General features: G+C 44.6%; 1 protein-coding gene across 2 annotated transcripts; it reads right to left on the bottom strand.

The window, feature by feature from the left end:
- Positions 1–2086: 2086 nt before the first annotated feature.
- Positions 2087–23673, bottom strand: kif13ba (kinesin family member 13Ba). 2 transcript variants are annotated; one of them, XM_085907126.1, is made up of 37 exons: positions 22999–23673; positions 18872–18965; positions 16321–16333; positions 16062–16122; positions 15619–15711; positions 15274–15454; positions 14770–14857; positions 14514–14648; positions 13718–13830; positions 13210–13321; positions 12928–13140; positions 12750–12860; positions 12501–12635; positions 12307–12440; positions 12128–12214; positions 11864–12045; positions 11449–11728; positions 11182–11344; positions 10921–11076; positions 10711–10860; positions 10350–10475; positions 9946–10277; positions 9678–9810; positions 9441–9593; positions 9251–9350; positions 9046–9172; positions 8910–8965; positions 8646–8770; positions 8285–8560; positions 8053–8205; positions 7855–7932; positions 7360–7410; positions 7080–7257; positions 6696–6826; positions 6405–6467; positions 5631–6057; positions 2087–5463 (listed from the first exon to the last, which is right to left on the bottom strand). In XM_085907126.1, exons 1-37 carry the CDS (start codon positions 23066–23068, stop codon positions 5276–5278), a joined length of 5268 nt encoding a protein of 1755 aa, XP_085763252.1. In that variant the 5' UTR covers positions 23069–23673; the 3' UTR covers positions 2087–5275. The 2 variants fall into 2 exon arrangements, with proteins under 2 accessions (XP_085763252.1, XP_085763253.1); XM_085907127.1 differs by having other exon boundaries at positions 6405–6464.
- Between the last annotated feature and the right edge of the window lie 1902 nt (positions 23674–25575).

The raw sequence follows: 25575 nt of genomic DNA, 5'->3' as shown, positions 1-25575 counted from the left end.
TTAGGTACACCTGTGTCTGTGTGACGTCACAGATCAACCAGCCAATCAGAAAGTGGGGGGTTGTTTGGGTGTGGCACTTTTCACTTTCATTTAAATTTTGACCATGATTTTTCCCTAATGAAGTGGCCTGTGATTAGGTACACCTGAAAATGGCGGTGTACCTAATGGAGTGTCCAAATGACGTCACAGATCAAACAGCCAATCAGAAAGTGGGGGGTTGTTTGGGTGTGGCACTTTTCACTTTCATTTAAATTTTGACCATGATTTTTCCCTAATGAAGTGGCCTGTGATTAGGTACACCTGAAAATGGCGGTGTACCTAATGGAGTGTCTGACTGACGTCACAGATCCAACAGCCAATCAAAAAGTGGGGGTGAGGGCGGGTGTGGCACTTTTCACTTTCATTTTAGTTTTGACCATGATTTTTCCCTAATGAAGTGGCCTGTGATTAGGTACACCTGAAAATGGCGGTGTACCTAATGGAGTGTCCGAATGACGTCACAGATCAAACAGCCAGAAAGTGGGGGTGAGGCCACTTCATTAGGGAAAAATCATGGTCAAAGCTTAACTAAGAGTGAAAAGTGCCACACCCGCCCTCACCCCCACTTTCTGATTGGCTGTTTCATTTGTGACGTCACGCGGATACTCCATTAGGTACACCGCCATTTTCAGGTGTACCTAATCACAGGCCACTTCATTAGGGAAAAATCATGGTCAAAATTTAAATGAAAGTGAAAACTGCCACACCCAAACAACCCCCCACTTTCTGATTGGCTGTTTGATCTGTGACGTCATTTGGACACTCCATTAGGTACACCGCCATTTTCAGGTGTACCTAATCACAGGCCACTTCATTAGGGAAAAATCATGGTCAAAATTTAAATGAAAGTGAAAAGTGCCACACCCAAACAACCCCCCACTTTCTGATTGGCTGGTTGATCTGTGACGTCACACAGACACAGGTGTACCTAATCACTTCATTAGGGAAAAAGTTTAAGTGAAAGTGAAAAGTGCCACACCCGCCCTCACCCCCACTTTCTGATTGGCCGCTTGATTTGTGACGTCATTTGGACACTCCACTAGGTACACTGCCATTTTCAGGTGTTCCTAATCACAGGTCACTTCATTAGGGAAAAATCATGGTCAAGTGCCACACCCGCCCTCACCCCCACTTTTTGATTGGCTGTTGGATCTGTGACGTCACTCAGACACTCCATTAGGTACACCGCCATTTTCAGGTGTACCTAATCACAAGCCACTTCATTCGGGAAAAATCATGGTCAAAACTTAAATGAAAGTGAAAAGTGCCACACCCGCCCTCACCCCCACTTTCTGATTGGCTGTATGATATGTGACGTCATTCGGACACTCCATTAGGTACACCGCCATTTTCAGGTGTACCTAATCACAGGCCACATCATTAGGGAAAAATCATGGTCAAGTGCCACACCCGCCCTCACCCCCACATTTTGATTGGCTGTTGGATCAGTGACGTCACTCAGACACCCCATTAGGTACACCGCCATTTTCAGGTGTCCCTAATCACAGGCCACTTCATTAGGGAAAAATCATGGTCAAAATTTAAATGAAAGTGAAAAGTGCCACACCCAAACAACCCCCCACTTTCTGATTGGCTGGTTGATCTGTGACGTCATTCGGACACTCTATTAGGTACACCGCCATTTTCAGGTGTACCTAATCACAGGCCACTTCATTAGGGAAAAATCATGGTCAAGTGCCACACCCGCCCTCACCCCCACCTTCTGATTGGCTGTTTGATCTGTGACGTCACTCGGACACTCCATTAGATACGCCGCCATTTTCAGGTGTACCTAATCACAGGCCACTTCATTAGGGAAAAATCATGATCAAAACTTAAATGAAAGTGAAAAGTGCCACACCCGCCCTCACCCCCACTTTCTGATTGGCTGGTTATCTGTGACGTCACTCGGACATTCCATTAGGTACGCCGCCATTTTCAGGTGTACTGTGGCTCAGGCAGTAGAGTAACCGGAGGGTTGGGGGTTCGATCCTAGCTCTATCACAGTCACATGTTGTGTACTTGGGCAAGACACTACAACACTCAGTGAGCTTTCATTTTCCTTTATTCTCTGATCAGATAACTGTTCCGATGATACAAATAAAAAAAAAAACATGATAGATGTTCCTTTTCACAATACACATTCTCTCTTTGGATTGCAGCATAGTGACAGAAAATTAAATTAATAGGCAATCAAAACAAAAAATGAACAAACATCTGTTCAACAGTCTGTCTTTCCCCACTTTTTACACACACGCACGCACACGCATAGGCAAAAAACATGATTGATAATCTTGTGTTGATATGAAATGTTTGTCAGTTGCTGCGATATTAATGTCAAATCATATTCATCCCTTAGTAACAACAGAAAAACAAAGATTGTATTGCTTATTTGCACTTATGTTGACAACACACCAACACTTAAATAAAATAAATACAAGCAAAATGAAAATTTTAGGTGCCCCAATATGAGCCAAAAGAGTTTCCTGCTAAATTAAATGACATCTCTGAATGTGGGCAAAGCATAAATTATCTTTTTTTTAAGGAATGGCTACCTTTGTGAATTGCGACAATATCATGAAGAGAAGAGTGACAAGATTAAAAGCCAGACAAGGAGGAGACACAAAATGTTGATATGAGACGACAGAGACTCTACAAGCATATTCCTATCAGGGACATTTTTAAGCAGACTAGAAACAATGTCATAGAATTGTATTCATCCTTTTCATGTAAAACCGCGTGTCATTAACAATCATCAGGATTTTATTCTCGCAAAATTGCAATGACATGACTTACGCTTAAAAAACAAACTCGAATATTTCTTCAACTGTCAAAACAAAATGTACAAAAATTTTTGCTCATATTCTTCTGAAATTATTCCATAAACGTCAGATTTTTTTCCCTCCCCTTTGAAAATTGTAACACTTTCCTCACCTTTTTAAACACATTATATGATAACTATTGTCACAATTTCAATTTGATAAAATTCTGACAATTTTTTTGCAGAATGGTGTTAAAGTCTTGTGATTTTTTTCTCTATAAATCACTAAGTAAAACCTTTTTTCCTCATAACCTGATGGTTACTTCACAACTTTTTTCAATTGCAATATGGCTTTAATTTTCTCAAAACAATAAAACACCTCTAAGAAAATTGACCAATTTTCAACATAACTAGTACATTTTGTTATTTTTTGTAAAACAAATGACCTTTTCTCATTAAATAACAACTTGTATTTGTTTTAAAATTCTCATCTGGGGGTGTACAATTTGTAGTGTATGATGTTTGTGGGCTTTTTCGAACCGTCCCTGTGAGGTTTTCTTGTTGTTGTTGGTTGTTTCCCACCACTGGTAGAAAAAGCAAAGTTGTCTTCAAATTGTGGTGACAACTTTATGGGATTTTTTTTTTTCTGCTTAGGTCGATTCTTTTAATACCTTCCAAGACCCAACACACACACGCACACATACACAAACATTTCCTCATTTCCTTTAAGTCATAATTTGATAGAAGCACTTCCGACCTAACCATCTGATACCTGCACTAACAACCAACGTAATATCACCTTAAAGTAACCATTTCATTAGCTCCATTACTTTTTCCCCCACTTGATTGCACCAGTTTGTTTTTTTAAATAAAATGTGAAGATTACACTTTTACTGCCGTTAAAAAAAAGAAAAAAAACACCACCCTTTTTTTGATTGTAGTAGAACAAATTTTCCTATCAAACATTTTTCCTCTTCAAATTAAATGAACAGCTTTTATGTAACATTCCAACTATATTCTCATAATAATGCAGCTTTACTCATATGACTTCACTTGCAGAAATCTGAATTTGTGGTTTGGGGAGGGAGGGGGTAAAATTCTGGATCTAACCTTTTAAGTCATAAAAACAAATCTCATAATATTGCTACATTTAAATGAAGATTTTTCTTGTAAAATTGTCATTTTTTGGGTCAATTTAGAAATGTGACTGTTCTCATTTTTCACCACATCATTTGTTGAAGATAGTAATTCTAAATCAGGTGGCTGTCGGGTCCTCGGTGCTATTCATGCTTAGCAAAGTCACATGACAAAGTGCCTCACTCATCCTCCATTTGCCTGAAACAAAAATGAATGCGAGTGTCGACTACAACTAGATGGGAGTCACTCGAGAGTGTTTATAGCAGCGATTATTCAAAGAATCATTTGTGCAATTTAAAAAGTGTTTTTTTTTGTTAAATGGCAGTAAAGAAAAGGCTTCGTTAAATGTGTGTGCCAAAGAGGCTTGTGTATATTTAAATAGAAATAAACTAATAGTGATGATATGTCTCATAACACGCAAGGATCACACTAATGATCGTTATAAATTGAATTATTATTATTATTATAATTAGGGCCACAGTGAGAAAAAATATATGGTTTGATAATATGAGAATAAAAGTAGTAACATCGAAAGAAGGAAACGCTAATGTTGCGAGTTGTCCAACGTAATTTCTTTCCTTCCATGATTACCAACAAAGTCGGGTTTGCTTCTTTTCGAGTGACATTTTTTGAGCTTTTTGAGCAAAAGCCTAAAATGAAGTGATTTCCAAACTGTTTGATAAACTGACGGGTTTTCAACTTTTCTGTGAAATTGCATTTATCCTTGTAAGATGCTAATGTTTCTTTTCATTTTTTGGCATCATCAGTGTGGCCCTAATCATTTTCCTGTGCACCCATCGACTCTGGACCTTCTATTTGCGTGTGTATTACCGTCATTGTAACAATTCACTGACAGGCCACGGTGACAAGTCATCACATACACAAAAAAATAAAAATGTTAAAAGTATACAAGGGCTCGGCAAATTAGCCATTTCCTATGTCGTCTCTGAAATGTACACTGAAAAGTGTACACCATCTTTTTTTTTTTTTTTCTTTCCTACAATACAACAGGAGGTTGTTCCTGTCTAAATTAGAGTCTCTTCAAAATAAGATGCACTTACTCAACCGACACGCAACGCAGGGCCTCGTGCGTCATCCTTGACGTCAACACGGAGCCAACAAGTTGACTTATTGCACACCATGGCAAAATTGCGCTCGCTCTCTTGGTCACGCCCATCCTCGGTCCCTGAGACGGCCTCCGACGCAGCGACAGCAAGAGGAATTGTGGCTAGAGATGCCAAACTGGCAAAAAAAAGCTAAAAAGAAAGCTCTTCTCATCTCCTGGCGATGACACCAGGAGATTTCGGCTTTCGCGACGGCGTCTCCGGGTCGCTGCTCTCAGCTGCTCCAGGACTTGCGGTTGTCCCCTCGGAGGACGGGAACCCGGGCGGTGTTGGGAGCGGCGGGGAGCTCCGAGGCGCCTTGCCGGCCGTCCCGGCAGCTCAGCCGCTCCGGCCGAACCAGAATGCCGTGCGCGGGCCGACATCGGAAGTAGCGGTGGCCGCCCACGCAGCCGTCGTGTTTACCTTGAAGGGAGAAACAAAAAGGTTAGGCGAGGCTCCTGTTCAGTGCCACACTAATTTACTTTTTTTCCCCTACTTATTTATATTTGTATATTATATTTATACTTATTCAACTTAATTCTTGTTTTTTTTCCACAATATATAATGATTGTGAAAAATCCACAACTCACCTGCGGGGGAGTCCAGCTCCACGCCCACCCACACGCCCTCGGCAAAGTGCGTGGCCCCCACGTAGCGCACGGTGCCCGCCTTGCCGCTCCCGACGGCCACGTGGGTGCCGTCCGTCAGCCAGTCGGGCAGGGCCGAGTCGTCCGGCGGCTTCTGTTCAGAAAGGAAGGGGCGTGCGGTCACGCCGTCGTGATTGGCGGCGAGCGCGGTCTCGAGGAGGAGGGAGGAAGACGACGAGGACGAGGAGGGGGGTTGCAGGACGTCCGATAGGGTCGCCGTGGAGACGCTGGCCGAGAAGTAGCCGCTGGACGATTGGCTGAGCGGGCTGAGGGGGGTGCCGTCATGCGGGTCATGCACGGTAAGAGGAGGGGCGTCGGCTGGGTCGGAGCGCCGCTCTTTGGCCGGCGGCGCTCGTGGGACGGGGCCGGCCTAGCGATGAGCGCCGGGGGCGGACCACACAAAACCAGCGTCAGACTCGCAATCGGCAGGCACCCTTTGTCTCGTAGATGTACTTGTCTTTTGTTGGGTCATAATCCTGGACAGTTACTTTGGATTATTTATACCTTTCAAAAATTGACCGTTGACTTAAAATAAGATTTTGTCCAGGTGGTTTTTAGTGCCCTACTCTCATAGAACTAGAATTTCAAAAAGATTTACAGGAACCAAGAAAGCAGTTATATTTAAGGAGTTGAAAAAGTCTATTTAAATGTAAATAAGTGCGTGATGAGGAGCTTGATAAGACAACATAAGCAGGCGGAAGTGTTGTGCATCCTCACCATGTCCACCTTGACTCTGCTGTCGTCGCCCCCTGGTGGCGACATGATGCGAGGCATGTGCTGCTGGACGGACGACACAAAAAAACAAAACAACAGCAAAGGTCAGGTTGGCTGACTGTGCACGAATTAACAGATGAGAGTTGGATTTAAGAAATTCGCTGGCATAAACTTTTTTTTTTCCAATAATACAACAATCATTTATTTCAAATTATACTGCAGACCGTTAAGCAACAAATTTCAGAACCACCGGTCTTGGGAGGAGGAAAAAGCACAGCGGCCATCTTTGCCCACCTGCTGGCCGTGCGGCGACGGCCTCAGCTCCTTCTTGTCATCGCGCGCCGGAAACAAAGACTTGAGCAGTTTGGGCATCTGCGGAACCAACGCCTTCACTGAAAGATAAGAGGCAGCAAGTCCTGAACGACCTGAGGAGGGGGAGGCGGAGAAGGAAAGAGGAGGCAAGGAATCAAGGAGGCAAAGGAGGTGTGAAAGATTAGCAGAGAAGAACATGGCAGCAAAAAAAAACTGGAAAAAAATGCATTGCAATCAATCAACCTGTTGATTCATTCATTTCATCCATTCATTTTTGGATAAAACGTGAGCTCATCGTGGGCAGAAGCAGCAGCTGCAGAAGGAGATGAAGCCGAAGAACAATGATAGCGTGGTGGTGGTGGCTACCTTGCTCTGGCTCCTGGTTGTGTGGGGAGGTGACGGCATTTGAGGAGGGCGGCGGAGGCGGCGGCGACGGTTGCTGCGGCGCCACGGGGTAGTAGGTGGAAGGTGACGAAGCCGGACGGGGGAGCGTGCGATGGTACGCCGACGGCATGAAGATGTCCTGCTGACTCTCCCAGCGACCCTGAACACCACACATGTAGCCATGAAATACAGGAATTGACTTTCCTACTAAAGGAACATTTGTTTTCTTCTGAAGTATGAAATATTCCATTGATTTTTTTACCTTATCCTCCATCAGGCAGGTGGTGGACAAGTCTTGTCTACTTCCAGACAGCTGTGGATAAAAAAAAAAAAAATCTGACAAAAGTGGAAACGTTGCTCTTATTCTCTTGCCAGTAAGCACTTTTTACTGAAAAAAATTATTTTTCTCAGATTCACATTGGTTCATGTCGTCAAAGTGCTGATGTTGCAGATTGTGTTTTTTTTTTTGTGTGTATGTTTAACGACTGCTGAAAATGAATGTCCTGATATATACTTGTAAAAACTCTATTATCCAAGTAATGCAGTGACTGCTGATATTTTTTTTTTTATTGTAAAACTACCAACAAATGAAGAAACACAAATTGCTTCCTTTATATACTAAAATTGCTGATGTTGAATATTGTGACTTCCTGTCCCTGGTGGTTTCCGAGAGGAATGGTTTAAAATTGCTCTTTTCCTGGAGCTTCATTTACCTCAACATGACTTCTTCAATGTGTTGGCTGTTTTCACATCTTACCCTGTTGACAGACGGAGAACTGAGACTCCGCCGGTTGCTTCGTCCTCTCGCGGCGAGCTGCTCCTTCACTGTCACCTCCTTCGACACGCAAACAAAAAAAATGTCAGATTATCTGCTAATGATCATATCAATATTATTTTTTTCAACCTATCCTATTTTCTCTGCCTCGCCCTGCATTATTGTGGAATTTGTGTGTACCTGTCTGAGTCGGTCCAGGGTGAGGATGTTCTCTAGACTGAGGACGCTGCGCAGGTACTTCTCAATGGCGGCTTCGTCGTCGCCCGACTCGCTGCTGTGAGCGCTGGCCGCGAGGCGAGCCAGCATCTCCCTGTCTTCTGATCCGGGAGCATCCTAACGAGAGGGAGAACAAAAAAAACAACATTTGGTTATTTCGCCAAAGGCTCTAGAGCGATATTTTTACTGGCCTTACCCCAGGGATGTTGGAGACCACCTCAAAGGTGACACCGCATCCAGGGATGGTGCTGCGTGTGGACATCCTCTTAAGGAAGTTGTGGGCAAAGCCCTGACGTCCGGGATTGACGTTGACGCAGATCCTCTTCCTGAGTACTAGCTGCATGTCGGCCGGGTGGCTGAGCTGCACCACCACGCGCACGGTGAGATACACCCGGCTGTCGGGCCAAGCTCCCCCGCGGCTTAGCTGCGGGCACTCGTGGACGGTGGAGTCCCACGACGCCTCCGCCTTCACCTGGTAAAACGGGCAAAGCGAAATTAAGATTTGGGGGGGGCCGACCAAAACCAGTCAAGTTTTCATTCTTCCTCGTCGTCTTTACCTCGCCGTCGTAGTGTTTGACAATCTGCAGGTCGAAGAAGTCATCCTCGTCTTCGCCGCTCAACGTGGCGTCCCAGCCTCCTGCGTCGGGAACCTCGAATTGGTCCTGGGAGCTCAGGTCGTCAGCTGTGATGAAATATGGACAGTTTATTGCAACCATTTTCCCTTTAAAAAATATCTATTTTTTAAATTGTGTATAAATAGAGCTTCTAATCTTAATTTTGCAGGCATATGGATCAGAATCAACATTTCATATATGACGTACGTTTGAGGTTGAGGAAGAGGACTGGAATGTGCGTCTCCATGCCTGGAAGTGGAACCCTGTGGATAAACAAACAAGTCCAACTCTATCTTTTTTTCCAAACTATGACTTTGACACACTTAGCTAAATGAAAACATACCATTCCGCAGGTGCTCCAGGAATACCACTGCCAGCAGAGGGCACCATGACAGCATTCCTCTCTTCCGTCAGTGTCAAGCGCCATTCCAGCAGCTGAGCTTCCCTCTCTACGTCGTCCTCGTTTTTTTCTACACACAACAACACAACACCGCGTCAACCACCAGACACGTGCAACGGGGCCGGTCTTGTGTGCGGCTGCGGCCGACCTGCTTTGCTGACCAGGCTCTGCAAATGCTGGTCCAAGTACTCCTGCCTCTTGGTGAGCGCCGCCAACCACTGACGTCGCAAACGTTCTAGGTCTCTCTCCTGAGCGAGAAAATGCACAAAACAATTCAAGAAAAAAAATAAAAAATACAATCATTCGTATTATTTTGCTATTTGTGACTGTCTTCCAACCTGATAACTGTCCATCTCGTCTCCCTCTGGACCGATGGTGCTGGTGATCTCCACGCAGCCCACCGACACAGCTAGCACAATCTCCGATATGAGCGGCATGGTGCCCGAGTCCTGAACGGAGTGCACGTCTACTTGGATTCTCCTCGCCTGACCCTGCGAGAATAAAAAGCCAGAGAAGCATAGGTTAACTTTAGGAATGCTTCTGTAGGTTTGGGTAGGTGGGTTCTTCATCCGTACTTGTCGTAGCTGAAAGATTCCGCCGGTGTTGACGTCTCGGGCGGGAATGACTTCAACGGGGACAAAGTCTCCGTTCTCATTAATTTCCAGGATTTGGATCCAGAGTTCCAGCCGGCGCGTGACCTCACTCCACCTGCGGGGCAAAAACAAGTTCTGCAATGAGTTTATTGGCACTCAGCTATATCTCGATTTTTTTTCACAAATTCGTTTCGGCTCTCAGAATGCTTTGTGAGATCTGAAATGGCCCTGAGAAAAAAAAAAGCTTCACCTGTCTCGTAGCGTGCGCGTCTTGGCCTGGATGATGCTGAGGTCCCAGAGAGCCGGGTTCCTGCCCGTGTCAGCCTGCCTGTGTCCAAACACCTCAATGGCCACAGCCCCTTCCGTCAGGTACTCGATGAAATCCTCCGACACGGACACGGCCAGCTCCTTGCAGCTGTCGAACACCACCATGCAGTGTGGGTCTTTGGTGCTGGGCGACGACGAGTGGGGGTCCACCTCGGGGGCCACGATGATGGGCTCGGGTTGGTCCCAGAAATTGTATTGGCAGAAGACAAAGTTGGACAGGTACTGGGGGAGACCGGTGGCCTGTAGGATTTTAATCTGGAGAAAACAAAAGATTGATGATGTCTATTCAGGACTATCATTGACGCGTAGGAACCAGGCATTTCTTACCATGCAGACAAGTTTGCGGTCCTGAATTTCCGATTCTGGGTTGTTGTCAGGATCGTCTCCTCCCGCGATGTTGTCCTCCAAAGCTCCCCCAACCCTCACCACCTCCACATGGAGACGCCCAGCCACCTGATGGCATAGAAAAAAAAAAAACGTACCCTTCTTGAAATATGTCAGTTTGGGAATGACAAATATTTATTTGCAGGATTTAAACATCCGAGTGTGCGCCATTTATCATCTCTGTAAAGCTTTGGACTAATTGCAGAGCTTCTACAAAAGTCATGTGTGGAGAAAACTTGGTGTGTGTGGATGCGATTATGGAAAGGAGTCCAACTGTGATGTGACAATGCAGCAACATCCTTGCCTCTCCTTTTTGGTTGATGATGGGCACAGCGTACTGCAGCTTGACGTCATAGAAAAGGCAGGACAAAAAGACGTTGGCCACGCCGATCAGGCTGTGGTTCTCTTGCTCGTCAAAGAAAGGGTCGGCCCGGCGAAAGTAGGAGCGCATTCCCTGGAAGCAAAGAGATCAGTTCAACCTCCCGCAGTTCAACCTTTTTGACCGCTAACTTACCGGGTTGTCGCTGTCGTGCAGGTGGTAGTCCTGCCACTCTTGGTAGAGCTCCCTCATGTCCACCAGGCGGTTTTCGGTCTTTTCTAAGCTCCAGATTTGTTTGCCGCGGCAGCGACGTCGCACCTGGATGGCGGGTTCGCTGAGCACAGCATCCCTCTGCACACACACAAACACAGGTCATTAGCAATTTGGTGAGCTTGATTTAGCGACTAGGGAGGAGGCATTAAAATCAGAAATCTGAAATATGGCTGAATTTGAGACCTTTCGATTGGCGTTGAGGTTATCCGAGGGGATCTGCAGAGTGACTCGGTATTCGGTGTGGCGTTCCAGCTCATCTGAGATGAAGCAGGCCTCTTGGACCAGGAGGTTGGCTCTGACTATTTGCTCTCGCAGCCGCCTCAAGCTCCTCACCAACACAGCCTCCCTGTGGGAGAACATTGGAAGCATAGGTAGAACAAGTCCGTTTGGTTTTATTTGTGTTTTTACAGTCAAAAGTGAGCTTTATTTTGCTGTTGAATCTTCACGCACCTGTCTTCATTCCATTGTCTCAATCTGCTCTGAGCGCTGCTGGAGTGGCTCATGCCTCCCATGCTCAGCCTCTCCATGCTACGGTAGTGAGACTGTTGGCCAGTGCCGGGCTGGCCAAACGCCGGCGGTCCCGGGGGACCCGCGGACAGCCGGTCCGGATTAAGCTTGCGACGAAGCTGCTGTAGCTCCTGCTCGTACATCTGCCTCTGGCGCTCCAAGGCTGAACGTTTCTCCTCTTCGTGTTGCCTCTCCAGCGACTGCAGGACGCTCTGCATGGGGTCTGACGGGGGGGGAACGCATGTGAAAATAGGTCGTGCAATTTTTACATACATACAATTACGTAGAAAAAAAAATAACATTGTGAATGGAGGTCAGTGCTTGTGATGGTCAGCAGGACAAAAGAATGCTCGCTTACCATTACTGCCCAGAGCCTTCATCATGACTTCAGTCTGAGCAAACTCGTAGGAGAAGCTGACCTCGCTGGACACTTCGCTGGCCGAGTCACCGTCCGCATCAAGCTGCTCGCTGCTGCCGCTCTTCTTCATTACGCCCTCCTCATCCTCTGCGGTCCGACCGCGCCGCTTGGGAAGGTGTATCCTGCCAGAAAAAAAGGATGTATGGTTTGAAGTTTGGAACCCTCCCACCCCCAGACACACAAAACGTAAGGGACAATAGTTACCTGAAGAAGTGGTTGTTTCCCCAGAGGATTCGATCGCCATGGTGAAGCTGTAGCGCGCAGGTAGCCGGAGACCCATTTACAAACGTCCTGTAAACAGATTTGGTTTGAATTCAATTTTACATCACCATTTTCACATTCAGTAAACTGAGCAAACTAAAACAACGTTTCTGGTCCTCTACCTAGCGTTGGGGTATGGGGTGAGGATGACGGCGGCGGCGGCGTTGATGTCGATAACGCAGTGCTCGGCCTGGATGCCCATGCCGCACAGCTGGATGTCTTGGGAGTCTGCCGAGCCCACCTGGGTGTGGTCCTCCTAAAGAAAAAGAGTCAAGATTAGCGCTTGAATCAATTCATTGCTTCATTGCGTGTGTACCTTTAAATAGTACACCAGCAGTTCGTTGAGTGCCGGGTCTGCATTCAGGTTGACCAGGAAGCTTTTATCGTCGCCCACTTTGATGCCCGACGACTGGAGGGAAATGCCCAGACTCTCCAGCTGCTTCTGACGTGCCTAGAAAGGGTTCAAATACATTTTTGGAAACTAGTTTTCCTTACAGTTGCACTGTGCTGTCCGGTTTTCCATGCGAGTAGCCCTTTAATTTATATACTTTGTTGTCATGGTTACCTGTGCAACCTCCTCTGTTTTACGAAGCTTATCCTCCCACGTGACGGTCATCTCGTGAATCAACTTCTCAGACTCTTCCAAGCGATCCTTGAGCTCCGGGGCTTTCAAAGACTGCACGGGGTAAAAAGTAATTAGGGGGTGGAGAAGATTTGGGGGCTTCTTCTCAAAGGGATCTCACCTCGGCTTGAGTGAGCTGCACTCTCAGCTTCTCCACCTCCTCACGTAGCTCCCGAATAATGCGAGCGTTGGGGTCCTCGTTGACCACGGCGTGGTTAACAATGCTCTTGGCCCGGTCGGCGTAGCGCAGCGTGGATAGCGTTTCTTCGTAATTGTCCGCCGCCGGGCTCACCGTCGCCACCATGGCCGTGCGGCTGTTACCGCCGAGACAGTCCTTCGAGAGCGGAAATGAGAATGTACAACCAAGCGGAGCGAGAGGAGGCTCGCGAGCTCACGTTTGTACCTTCAGCAGCCATGTCAGAACAGAGTCTCGGTAAGGAACAAACTTGGTCTTGTTTTTGGCAGTTCCTTGCTCTGCCAGAGCGGAGATCACCAAGCCCAGTGTAGTCAGCGATCTGACAGACACGCAAAAACAGTCACGCTTTTCATTAGCTTTGAAAAGGGCCCAATAAACAAAATACTTTCTGATTACGAAAAAAAGGGTCTTGATGATATTTGGGATGCAAAGTGGTGGAAAAATTCCAATTGATTTCCATGGCAAGTTAGGATACAGAATTTAATTTCAGCTTGAGGCAATAAAATCAGTATAATAAGAAATTATTTTATGAAATCAAATATTTACAAAAATGTATTCATATTATATTATATTATATTATATTATTTATATTATTATTTTCTTTTTTTTTAGCAAGAATATGACCATTGGAATTCATGGGACTTTAATAGGAAATTGAGGGTAACTTAAAAGAAAGTAATGATGTAGGTTGAGGTTTATGGCTGCGTGTGCATACTTGTTGATGTTGCTTCCTTCCTTGAGACGCTCTCCAGCCGCTCCGGTTTTGGCGGCTCGCTCACTTCCGGCTAAGTCCACCAGACTCAGCCGACTCACTTTTTCACCACTTGTCTGTATGAGAGCGATAGAGCGAAAAGGGGGAGGGGAGAGCGCAGAGGGTTCACGTGATTTGTGGCTCATTTGCTGCATTAAAAAAAAAATATGTTTGGAGGCCATGAGCACTGTTGATGATGTTGCTCGACAATACAAAAGCCTATTGTGAGTCGCCCATCCGCAGAGTCTGCGCAATATGTTTACGACTCAGAAGAGGACAACTCGTGGAAATTTGCATGAGGGCTGATGGAAATGTTTGGTGGCTTTTTTTGTGACTAATCTTGTACAAGATTCTCTTTTTTTTCCACTGCAAATCCAAATGTCAAATTCCATCTCATCAATTGGATGATACTAAGATGAGATTCAATATTTATATATATATATCCACATTTGGGTTCCTGATTCAAACTTCAACCCTTGTTGTTTCCCCCCCCCCCCCCATTAACGCTGCCCTGTCCAAATTGCCACTTGGGAGCCAAAAACAAAACTGGTCCCTTGAACCATACAGTGTAAATCCAGCCATGTTTGCTCAATGACAAACACAACAAAGCAGACGAGGACTCGGGTAGCCTTGGAAACACAGTCGACGGCTGTTAATTATTAACGTAATGTGCCATTGGCCGTTTTGCGTTCGTCATTGGGAGCGACGGGTAAAATAAGCCAGGCCCGAGGCTCCGCACATCTTTGTGTTTGTACCTTACCCCAGACTGCACGTCCGTCAGGGTGTGCGTGAGGATGATGTTGAAGACGGCGTGCGATCGACTGCTCTCCTCATTCATGTTGGTGGCGGCAACAGTGCGAGACTTGTTCCCCTCTGACATCAGCACCTCGATGTCCTGTCAATGGTTAATTGGCCTCTTCATTATTTTCTCCACGATATTACATACGTCTTCTGCCATAATTGGGTTAATTGACTTTTTCTTCACGTATTTATATTACTAGTCAAAGCAAGCTCACCTTGTAGCTTGCAACAGCTAGCCGAGACAGACCATCCACATATGGACCCAGCACTTTATGCTCTCTTACTCTCAGCGTTTGTCTGCCCCTGAAAAGATAACAAGAACGGTGAACAATGAAGACTCGCATCGAGATTCTGGCGGTTCCGACCGCAGCCCGGTTTGTGCTCCCTGACCCTCATTCAGGCCGAGAACTTCATCAATGGCAAAGCACATATGGTTGTCAGATGGTCTGCTCTTTTTCTGACCTCAACGGGCAAAGAGTTTAAAGGTCCGACCAAGTCAAAGGTCAGGTCGTCAGCAGCAGGCCAGTGGTGCTGATTTAGTGTTGGACATGACCTGAAGTCCACCAAGAACAACTTCCAAAACCAGTGACCACACACACAACAGCTGGTCTTGGCCAGCAATCTATCACTTTCTTAACATCATATGTTCAGACATTTTTCAACAGGGGACACTCATGTTTTTTTTAATTTTTTTGGAGCTGGAGATAAAATTACCATACCCTTTGGGGTCCAGCAGATCTCGAACCTTTTCATTGTAGATCTCCATGTAGGAGACCTCCACTGTAAACTTCTCCTGCTCACGCTGCTCCTTTTGCGTGCGCTCAAACAAAGCGCTACAGAGGCGGGGGATGAGCCCCGGCTGGTCCACCGAACCCATCATGGTGTAGGACTTTCCGGAACCTACATTGGTAAAGAGGACATTCAAAATGACACGGAATTTAAGTATAGTGAGACACTCCAAGAATGCAGGGACTAGAAATGCACAGCCATAGACAATCACAATTTTTTTTTTTTATATATATTTAAGTTCCAAGTGATTGACAAAAAAAAGTTAAGTAACTTACCGGTTTGTCCATAGGCAAAGATGCAGGCATTGTAGCCAAGGAAGGCATTATGGAGAAGACTTTCCCCAAGGCACTGAAAGACCACCTCCTGACCTGGAGGGACAAACAGGTTGTTCTAGTCTTTTAAGTGTCAACATTTATGATAATATGTAAGGCTGAACAATTTTTTGGTTTCTGATCAAAATTATAATTACCGTATTTTCCGGACTATAAATTGCACCACTGGCAAAACCATGGAGAAAAAAAACCTGCGATTTATAATCCGTAAAATACGGTAATTTGCTTTCATGTTTGTTAACGTTACTGCTCATTGTGAATATTACACTAAAACTTGGTTTGATGAGAATTGAGCAATATATCTGCCAGAAAAATAAAAATTACAATTAGATCAGTTTTCTAAAATTGTTCGGCCTTAGTGCTGGGGATGTTTTGGGCAAACCAACCGGCAAATTTCTCTTTGTCCGATTCATCCATGGACCAGAAGCAGTAGTCGTAGGCAAAAACCTGGGGAGCACACGCAGGCAGGCAGATGTGAATAACCAAATGGTTGCTATGGTGTACGTGTGTGGGAGTCTAATATGGCGTTTCCGATCGAGAGCCACTCCAACACAGCCGTGTCTTTGTTTAAAGCCAGCGGTGACTCACGAGGAGCACAAATGAGCTCACTGCTGACAGTTAAAAAAAAAAAGAAATCGGCATTACCTTGGACTGAGCCCTGGTGATGTTGCGCAGGGGGTCAAAGTGCATATGGAAAAAAAAGAGACAGAATAGATTTTATGCAGATTAGCGAGTGTCTGTTACTTATTTACAACAAAGAAACATAATTGTGTGTCTTTTGAAGACAGAAAACCAAAAATAGCTTTCGACACCCGCCAACACTTTTTAGTTGACCGTGTGTGTGTGTGTGTGTGTGTGTGTTTGTTTACTTCCCAACTGTGTAGCTGGAGGTAGCTTGTCATTTTGAATGAGATTGTGGGGGGAGGGGGGTGTGAGGGGGTTAGTGGGTCGAGGTTATGATCAGAACTCAAAGTGACATTTAAAAGGCAGATCATAGCTGCTGCTGGTGAAGATGTAGCTTTGCCATTTTTCTACACTAAATTGCAATTGTTTTTTCCTGCACAATTTAATGTGGGCCGAGAATGACGTCAGAGTTTTGTTCAGTGGCCATGAAAAGGAGATTTTACTTGGCGCACTTGGTTCTTCATGCAATTATGGGTAGAAACCACACAAACATAAGCAAAGAGAAAAAAAAATGATGGATTGATGAAAAGTTGACACCAAACCAGCAGATGGAAATTCCTCAGCTCCCATTTCTTTGTTGAGGAGTCCAAATTTCAAGTTAAAAGCATGTGAAAATCATCTCTGCGTGCTTCTTAAACCACATCTCGCTAAGTTTCGAGCCAACGACTTATTACGTTTTCACGTATGTTTCAACGGACATGCTTGACAAAATGAAATCCTACAAAAACAGTATCCTACATCTTTTGTCCCACATAAATGCAAACATATGTGGCTTGCAATCCTCCTCACGCTCCTTCGTACATGGTTGGCACCGGCGCCAAATGTACCAGACGGGCCATGTGACTTTGCGGGTAGTGACTGAGCAGTTCCTAAAAGGTCAAGATTTCCAAGCGTCATAACAGAGGATATCCACAAAGCTCAGCTGACATCAGCTCAGTGAACATCTGCGCAATTAGCTTTCATTTGAACTATATTCGTTTCTTTCCACCCATTTGGTTGAATTTGTTACTTCAAACATGGGCCGACTAATGCCGGGGCTTTTGTGAGCTTGGCAGGTTTGTGACGTTTGCTGTGATGACAGCTGTCGCGGCAGCTTTGACGACGGAGGTTGAGAAGACTCGTCTTCGCCCTTGTGCGCCTATTAATGAGGTAAGCCATCAAATGAGTAGCGAGAATTAGATGGTCCGGAAAGCCGCGGGCCTGCTCCTCCACTCTCATCACCGTCATTTAGAAAATGTCTTAACGCATGGCTGCTTCCACCCCCCCCCCTTGCTACTGTTCTTGCATTGTTCTTTCAGCCCGAGCCCTCTTGCTGGGAATGTACCATTCAAGGCCGCGTGGGGAGAAACGGACCGAGACTGGAATGTTAAACCGAAGCGGAGTTGGCGCAGACGTAATAATGATGGCAGCCGGGTGCATTTATCTGCCAAGCCATTTTTTTTTTTCTACCGTAAACCTAAGCATAATTTCTCTTCTACAGACTCAAGAGCCATCTGACAAATGTCCATCATCAAAATAATAGCTAAAAAATGGCTTAAAAAAAAAAGATCTGTCAGTGATCCCGAGGGAAGACGGGGATAACACCAACCGACCTTCCGTGACCTATTTCTCCATTTGTGCTGAACATATCGCTACACTCTAAATCCAAAACAAATGTGTGCTAACGCGCTAACGGCGGGGGCGCTCGGCGTGCTGCGGCTGCACCTGCAACATCGCGGCACGTCGTCTCCCCCCCCCCCCCCCCCCCTCACGCTGCCTGTCGGCGAGTAAACGCCGGCGAAAGGCTTTTCCTCCCTTTATGCAAATGTCGTCCAGGCACAAAAAAAATGAGAAGCATCTGCGCGGCGGGGCCGAGCACTCACGCCGCTTCCTCGGCCTTTTGTCAACCCCACAGGCGGCCGAAGAAACTACAGCCGGGCTCTTGTTCGCCTCCATATAAAAGTCACCAGGGGGAAGGTTTATGGTCGACAGATGCTTCGGTGAATGAGGCCGTGGAGTTCCAACGCTGGAGGAAAGGGGCTTGGCAGGCGCGGGAGTCGACCCGGAGTTAACCTAGACAAAGCCGTATGTTGTTGCCACAGAAACGGAAGACTTGAGAAAAAAAGGGAGGAAGTCAAGGAGGTGGGAGAAAGACAGGCCGAGTGGAGTCCACGTGCAAACGTCTGGCCTCTGTCTGTCTTCCAGGCCGATGCATAAAACTCTGCCTCGTTCCCGTAATTTCTTTTTTTCCACTAGTCAGTCACAAGATCCTTTCTTCCGACACAGATGACTTGCTCTGAATATGGAGTCGGGCTGTTGATGTTGCCATTTCATGAGGGACGGGGGAGGGGTGATTAAACTTTGTCCCCTTCAGAGTTTTTTTTTTTTTTGGTGGTGGATTGGCTGTTGATAATAAATTGACGGGATTTGTGCATTTCCTGCCAACTGCTGCATGGTGACGACAAGGCCCAAAAGCTGACCTGGAGCAAGTGACACGCTAACAATTCCAAAGCAACGTGAAGAACCAACATACCTGGAGTCGCTCTTGCCCAGGTTGGTCATGGCGGGATGGAGGACGGTCTGGTTCTTCACCATCTCCACCACGCACTTGGTGTTTAATTCCTTTTCTGCAGGACAGGACAAAGTGTTTGGATTAAAAATGGTTGGATTCAGATGCTATTACTTAAAGTGTGAAATTAGGATTTAGGGCACAAATCTCTTTTTTTTTCCAGAGGCAAACAATGATTGCAGTGTTGCATGTCAAGTTAATCAGAGTTGATCACGTGATGTTTTCGCAAGCGCCACATGCGGAGACGTGCACACGGAATGACAAGGCTAATTTGCAGACAAAGCAATAATTGGGAAGTTGGCTAACTCTGATCACGAGCTAGTGTAAATTGTGTAAAAACGTAATTGTGGAACATGGTCTTGGAAAATGGGAGGGGCAGAATCTGAACTATGACCTTGTAAGTTGGACTTGAAGTTAATCAATAGAGCAGGACACACAGTTGACATGACAAGTGTTTGTTTGATAACCAAAAGTTGGACAGTCAGATGGACTGGTTTTAATATTTGGTCCACTCAGTGACACTGACTGAAAATAAACAAATATTTGATAAGAAAGTAGAGGTGGGAGTCTTTTCTCTCCCGTTCAACGCACCTTCCTCTGGAATTCTCTGCAGACAGATGTTTGATTCACTCAGCTATGGTTTTAAATAGAGAATCTCCTCACCCTAATAAAATTTGCCTGCTCGCAAGACATGCGTGAACAAGCTCAGACGACGATGATGATTTTCTTGTTTTCTTTTTTTGGGGAGTTTTATGACTGTAGTTGTTTTGGCAAAAATGATGAATTGAATCATTTATCAAAGGAATCACATATTTTGATAATCGATTCATCATTCAGAGGCCTTATTTCATTTAAAATCATCCAAATAATTCAAATGAAATCATCCAGTAATTTCAGCATTTCACACTGATTACTGTTGTATTTTTTTTTTCAAAATAAGACATTCAGAAGCATTTTACTTTGGAAAACAATGAGAAACATTTTCTTGCCAATTTTCTGACATGTTACAGAGCAAACCAGGAACGGAATACTTATTTAAGTTTGCCTTTTCTCCACTGCCAATAGACATGATGTCATGTGGGAATTAAAACTTTTAAAATCAACAGATTATTAAAATAATTATTAGTTGCAGACCAATTTGGAACAGTACTGTTCTGGTTGTACTGGTCTTGGTTTGGAATTGGAACTCCACCAAAGCGGACACACCTTAGTTTGCAATTTCAACGCAACAGAACCGCCTTCATTTGGAACGGGAATGAAAAAGATTTTGGTTTGGACATGCTCCATCGGGACACATTTTGGTTTGCGCCCGTACCGGGCGGCTATGTAATCATCACCATAAATGCAAATGGAAAAAACTGCCTTCCAATTCTCATTGGCCGTTTCTCTCCCGCATCGTCGTGACGACGAGGGAACTCGGATGTGGAAAGCCAGAAAGCCGATTGGTTGTCTGATCCGGGAAGGCCGCGGCCATGGGAACACGGAGGCTCTTACGCAACATCGGCAAATATTCCCTCCAACTCACTCCCTTCCTGCCTTTGTCCCGTTCTGCCCGCCGTTCCTCAACCTGGATTGAACCACTCCTTAAAAACAAGACTGAATGTGAAGCTTAAGTTTGGTAACTGCTAACCATGTGACTATGACCAATAACATAATTCATCTAATGACAGTGGAACCAAAAATGTGCTCACACAAATCATAGAACATTAAAAAATGCTTGTTTTGAAAAAGGCCATAATAATATGTATTATCAAAAATTTGAGCATCACTGGTTACAAATAAAAAAAAAAATTAAAACCCAACTTGTACAGTGAATGAAATGTTTGAAGACTGAGCAAATGAATTTACGTTCGATTATTTGCTAGTGTTTTTTTTTTTGTTTAAAACAACTTCTAAGTGAACCAGTGTCTTGTCTTGTCTTGTCTTCAAGCTGAGAGCAAGCTTCTTTGAATCTTTTCTTCTTTCCCTCTTTTTAAAGAACATGCTGGTGTTCTGACGCCGACACAGAGGTTCTGTTCAGTCAGTAACGTTCCGGTTTGGAAACGTGGCAACTGCCGCTGCTTGTTTCCAAAATCTTTTCCAAAATCATCTTGCCACATGCAATTCTTCTTGGAAAGTCAAACCAGGTTTACCAAAGTTGAGTCACTTCTATCTGAAGGCACAACTGTAGTTTATTTTTCAGCATTGCCCCCAAAACCTCTAAGGGCAGAATGAGCATTTTTTTCCAGCATTTCCTCTCTACCAGGTAACAACAAGTGCGGGCAGCACATGTGGGCCGAGCTGTCATCGCTCTTCTCTCGTGCCCGGCCGGCTTCCTCGCAACTTGATTTAGGAACCGGTGACTACGCGAGATGCACTGCAGGAATGTCTAGACGCATTGACTCAGCCCGGCTGACAATGATGCCGCCCTCCTTGACTTCAAGCGACGCCCGCGTTGGCAGCTGGCCAGGCATGACGGCGTGAATCGTCTGACGTGATTTAATAAAGAACAAAAAGGGGAGGGGGGGCATTAAAAGTGCGCCCCCGAGCAGCTGTTGCTGCCGATTTACTGGCGGGCGGGCTTCACTCGTGTTTTGCCTCGGTTTGAGTTAGACACGGTTCACAAAAGTAAATAACGATATAAATAAAATGGCCGCTATATACATCCAGATGCATTTGCAAGCTGCTGTCAAATGCGTGCCAAAGCAACAGGTGGTGCTTGAAACTTAGGAGCTGCACAGTCAACATATGGAATAGTCAATATTTTGCCATTAATAATATCCCCATGTAGTATGATAATTGATATGTTTCCGGAAGGGGGGGGTCAACAAAAAAGGGGTGTAACCATGGCTGGGTGATTCATTGATTCATGCTCAACATAACAACAGTTGCCAACAGATGATCAGTTGGCAACATAGTGATTTATTCCCTATATTTAGGAACTTTTCCATCCCTACTGACTTCTTGAAATTCTTTGTTTATATCGACGAGTGACCTAATTTTGACAAAAACAAAATGAGCGGAACCACTTTTCTATTGTTGAGCATATGAGGACAAAGGAGACTGGTGGAAGGCAGTCAGACCGCCAAAGAAAAACCAAAATGCCCAGTTTACTGCAGGGATTTACACAAAATAGTGGAAAGTTTTGACTCAAGCCACAAATATTTTGCAGATCTTGCTTTGACAGCTTGGTAAATGCATAAATACATATTACAGACAAGTGTAACTGTCTCATGCTCTAGCTACACGCCTACGCCGCAAACAAACACAGTGCGGCTCAGCCTGTAGTGACCATAAGCATCAGAATCCGTCGAAACTCTTATTGCATTTGTCTGTGTCGATGTTGGATTTTATTCAGTCGGAAAGCCACTGGTGACATTTTGTGGCATTTTGGCCACTGGTCGTTTGGGAACAGGACTTGCTGAGTTGGCACAGTGAGTCATAACGGCCAGCAGAATGTGAACACAAAATCAAAGCTTTACTTGGGAGGATTGGAAATTTCAATATCAATGCGACAAGTTTTTTGTTTTGTTTGAAATGTTATTTTAGCTTCCTGACTTTATTTCCCATGATGCATTTCTTCAACTATTTTGTTACTAACCTGTAAGTTTCAACTCTGTTGACTTCCATTTAAAATTAGAATGGTTTCAGACAGCTAACAGCAGTCAACCACCTTTACATGACAAGAGGTTTAACAACGTTTATTACAATATTATTACTGCCTATAAGGAAAACAGTTTTGACGCCATATTGTGTTCCCAAACTTAAAAGTTTTTTTTTTTTGGTCGATGACAGTATGTTCACCGCTAATTTAAAAAAATGTGATTTAAAAAAATGAACCGATGACAAACTGTTTACTCTGTTTTCAATCCTTTTTGACGTTTTCAATAAAGGCTGGGAGACACTGGAGGTACATGTGACGGCAACATTATGCTGTCCATCGTTAAAACGTCCAAGGTCGTATATCAAAACAAAAAAAGAATCGCAGTCAAAACAACGCCGATGACAACCAAATTAATCAAAATGACACATACTTGTCAATGATCGAACCCATCTTGACATAGGGGTGCTAATGTAAAAGAATGCATTTCCCCAATCAAAGTGTCGCTCACCTCTCCTGTTCATGGGCCGAACGCGGACCGCCACCTTGACGTTGGAGTCGTCCAGGCTGGGCTCGACCATGCTGGCTGCTTTTAGCCGAGCCGATCAGCTCGTCCTCGGCGTCACGATCATCCAAATACCAAAAATCCCCGCTGGTTGTTCCGCTAGCAGCCAGCTAGCTTCTCCGCCCGGCTCTGCTGCTCCACACACCGGGCATCACCACGGGTGTGTAGGGGACGGGGATATCTCACAGGAAACCCTTTGCCGCCACTTAACTTCTTCTTTTAGTCATAGTAAAGACTTAAAAGGAAGACTATGATCAAATAAATGGGGAAAGCGGTGTTATTTAACCGCGTTTAGCATGCCACAAGCTAATTTGACAGGCGAGGGGAAAAAAAAAAAAAACATGCTAACCAAAACGAGCTGAGGAGGCGACACCGAAGTCGCCCGGCCGAGCCAGGAAGGCGGTCATTTTTGCTCATCTCCTCGCTAACATCTTCAGACGATCGTCGCTTTGCGGTAAACACGCCGCATAGGAGTCGTCCCGTTACTTGGCACCGTTAATCAACACGGTAGAGCGACGGAGAAAAAAAAAAAGCACCGCCCGCCCGGCGATGATCTTCACGACATTCCCAAACACGTAACGCGTTACCCTCCTCTTCCTCCGCCTTGTGTGTCAAGTTACACGCCAACTTTTCCAGTCGCACTTCCGGTGGGGACTCAAAGACTTCAAACAAAAATAGTTTGACAAACGGAAACTATCTTAAAGTACATCAGTGACGGGGCCAGTCAGTTAGATTTTCAGTTGAAAATGTCAATTTAATATTCATTGTAGTTTTCAAATTGGAATAACTTTGTGCTATGCTGAGATTTACCTATTTTTTCCGACATAGTGACTGGAATTACTAATTAGAAATTATTAATAATTGTTACACTCTCCTTGTAATTTTAGTGCAGGTTTAGGACACGCAACAGAAGGCAGACCTGCTCAAAATGTTATTTTTCTAGTACTACAAAGGAAATATCCTCCTCAGAGTTGACCAAAACGAGTGCGTGTTTGGGTTGCATGTTTTCTGCACACTTGACTGTGGACCAGCCACAAATACAAATTAATGGTGCTTTTTAAAAATAAAGACACAGGCCAAAAAGTAAGATATAAAGTAAAACTTTATCATGACATACAAGTTTAAAGCCCTGAGAACCACGTCTTTATATTACTAATCATATGAACAAAAGTGAATGTGTGAAAACCACTTTGTCAAAAAGTGCTCCTCTTAAATACAATCAGCACAAAAAAACAAACGTTTTAACAAGCATTCACCACTGTTTTGTCCACGTTCTTTTTTCCTTGTTGTTGTTTGAATCAAAGAGAAAAAAAAAACTATAATATATTTATATAGAAGTCATATCATCATCATCATGTCCGTGTAATAATAACAGTACAAAAATATGCACAAACCCCACAGTTGAATGAATATACGGAGCATTGTACAAGCCAAAGACGACATCAAAGAAAATTGATAAATGAGGTATTTGATAACCATTTTTGCATAATGCGCCTGCTTTTTTTTTTTTTCTCCATTTAATATATTTTTTTGGTTGTTTTTATTTTTTAAACAAAGATCAGGTTAGTTCTTAAACAATCTTAAAGCTCAATTAACTCGCGCTACTTTTATTTTTTTCTTTCATATGCACGCAGAACTCGGCTGCGTTACAGACGACAAAAATAAACAAAACTCCGAATATGCAACAGCACAAATCGGACGTAGCATTCAGCCAAGTGATGGTGCTGCTTCTTCCTTTGATGTTTACCTTTTGTGTTTAGCTAGCTAGCTAGCTAGCTAGCCACATTGAGGTATTGTGTTGTGAAGGAGGTGGTTAGGGGGTACATTTTTTTTTTAAAACCACATTTTATATGACCTCAGAAATATTACATTATGCATTTGTTAAGGGTTGACAAAGCCTTGCGTGTTTTCTTTTTGGTATTGCAGAGTCTGATGAGGCATGAAAAGCGTAAAGTGGCGTCACTTGTGCACACGCATCCTTGTCATTTATACATTAGCAAGTCACTACTGGGAAGGGTTGCAAGTTCATATTTTCGATAAAGTACAAGAGACGCTAGAAGTGTTTTCGAGGATTGTCCACATACTTCAGCAGTAATTAGTCATGATCAAAACTTGTTCACACACCCGTTTTTGATAACACTAGGCCCCACTAGTCGTCTTTTGTAAGATTGTCAGCAAGTTGGATGTACACCAGCGCTAACAAATATAACTTAAACATTAGCACACTTAAAAGTCAGCTAACAGGAGCAGCTGATAGTTCAAATCCCCAAAGGTCAGGGAGGTTCTTGTGGGTTTGTGGGAGATTGTCAGCAAACTGGACTGAGGCCAGCACATTTGCACCCAGATAGTCATCGAGCAGGAAAAATTGCTAGTTCAAATCCTAGAACATGGAAAAGGGGGTGTTTTTGTAGCATGGGCAAAGAGGACATGTACCAGCACTATTTATGCTAACCTTATGTTTACATTAGCATGCAGAGAGTGAGCCACTGGGAAGGTGGAAATTGCAGAAATCGGGATAAAAAA

This window comes from Syngnathus leptorhynchus, chromosome 3, assembly GCF_054491065.1.
Source record: "Syngnathus leptorhynchus isolate UIUO chromosome 3, UIUO_Slep, whole genome shotgun sequence".
Lineage (NCBI taxonomy): Eukaryota > Metazoa > Chordata > Actinopteri > Syngnathiformes > Syngnathidae > Syngnathus > Syngnathus leptorhynchus.
The sequence above is the reverse complement of the archived record's forward strand: the minus strand, read 5'-3'. Positions and strand labels throughout refer to the sequence as shown.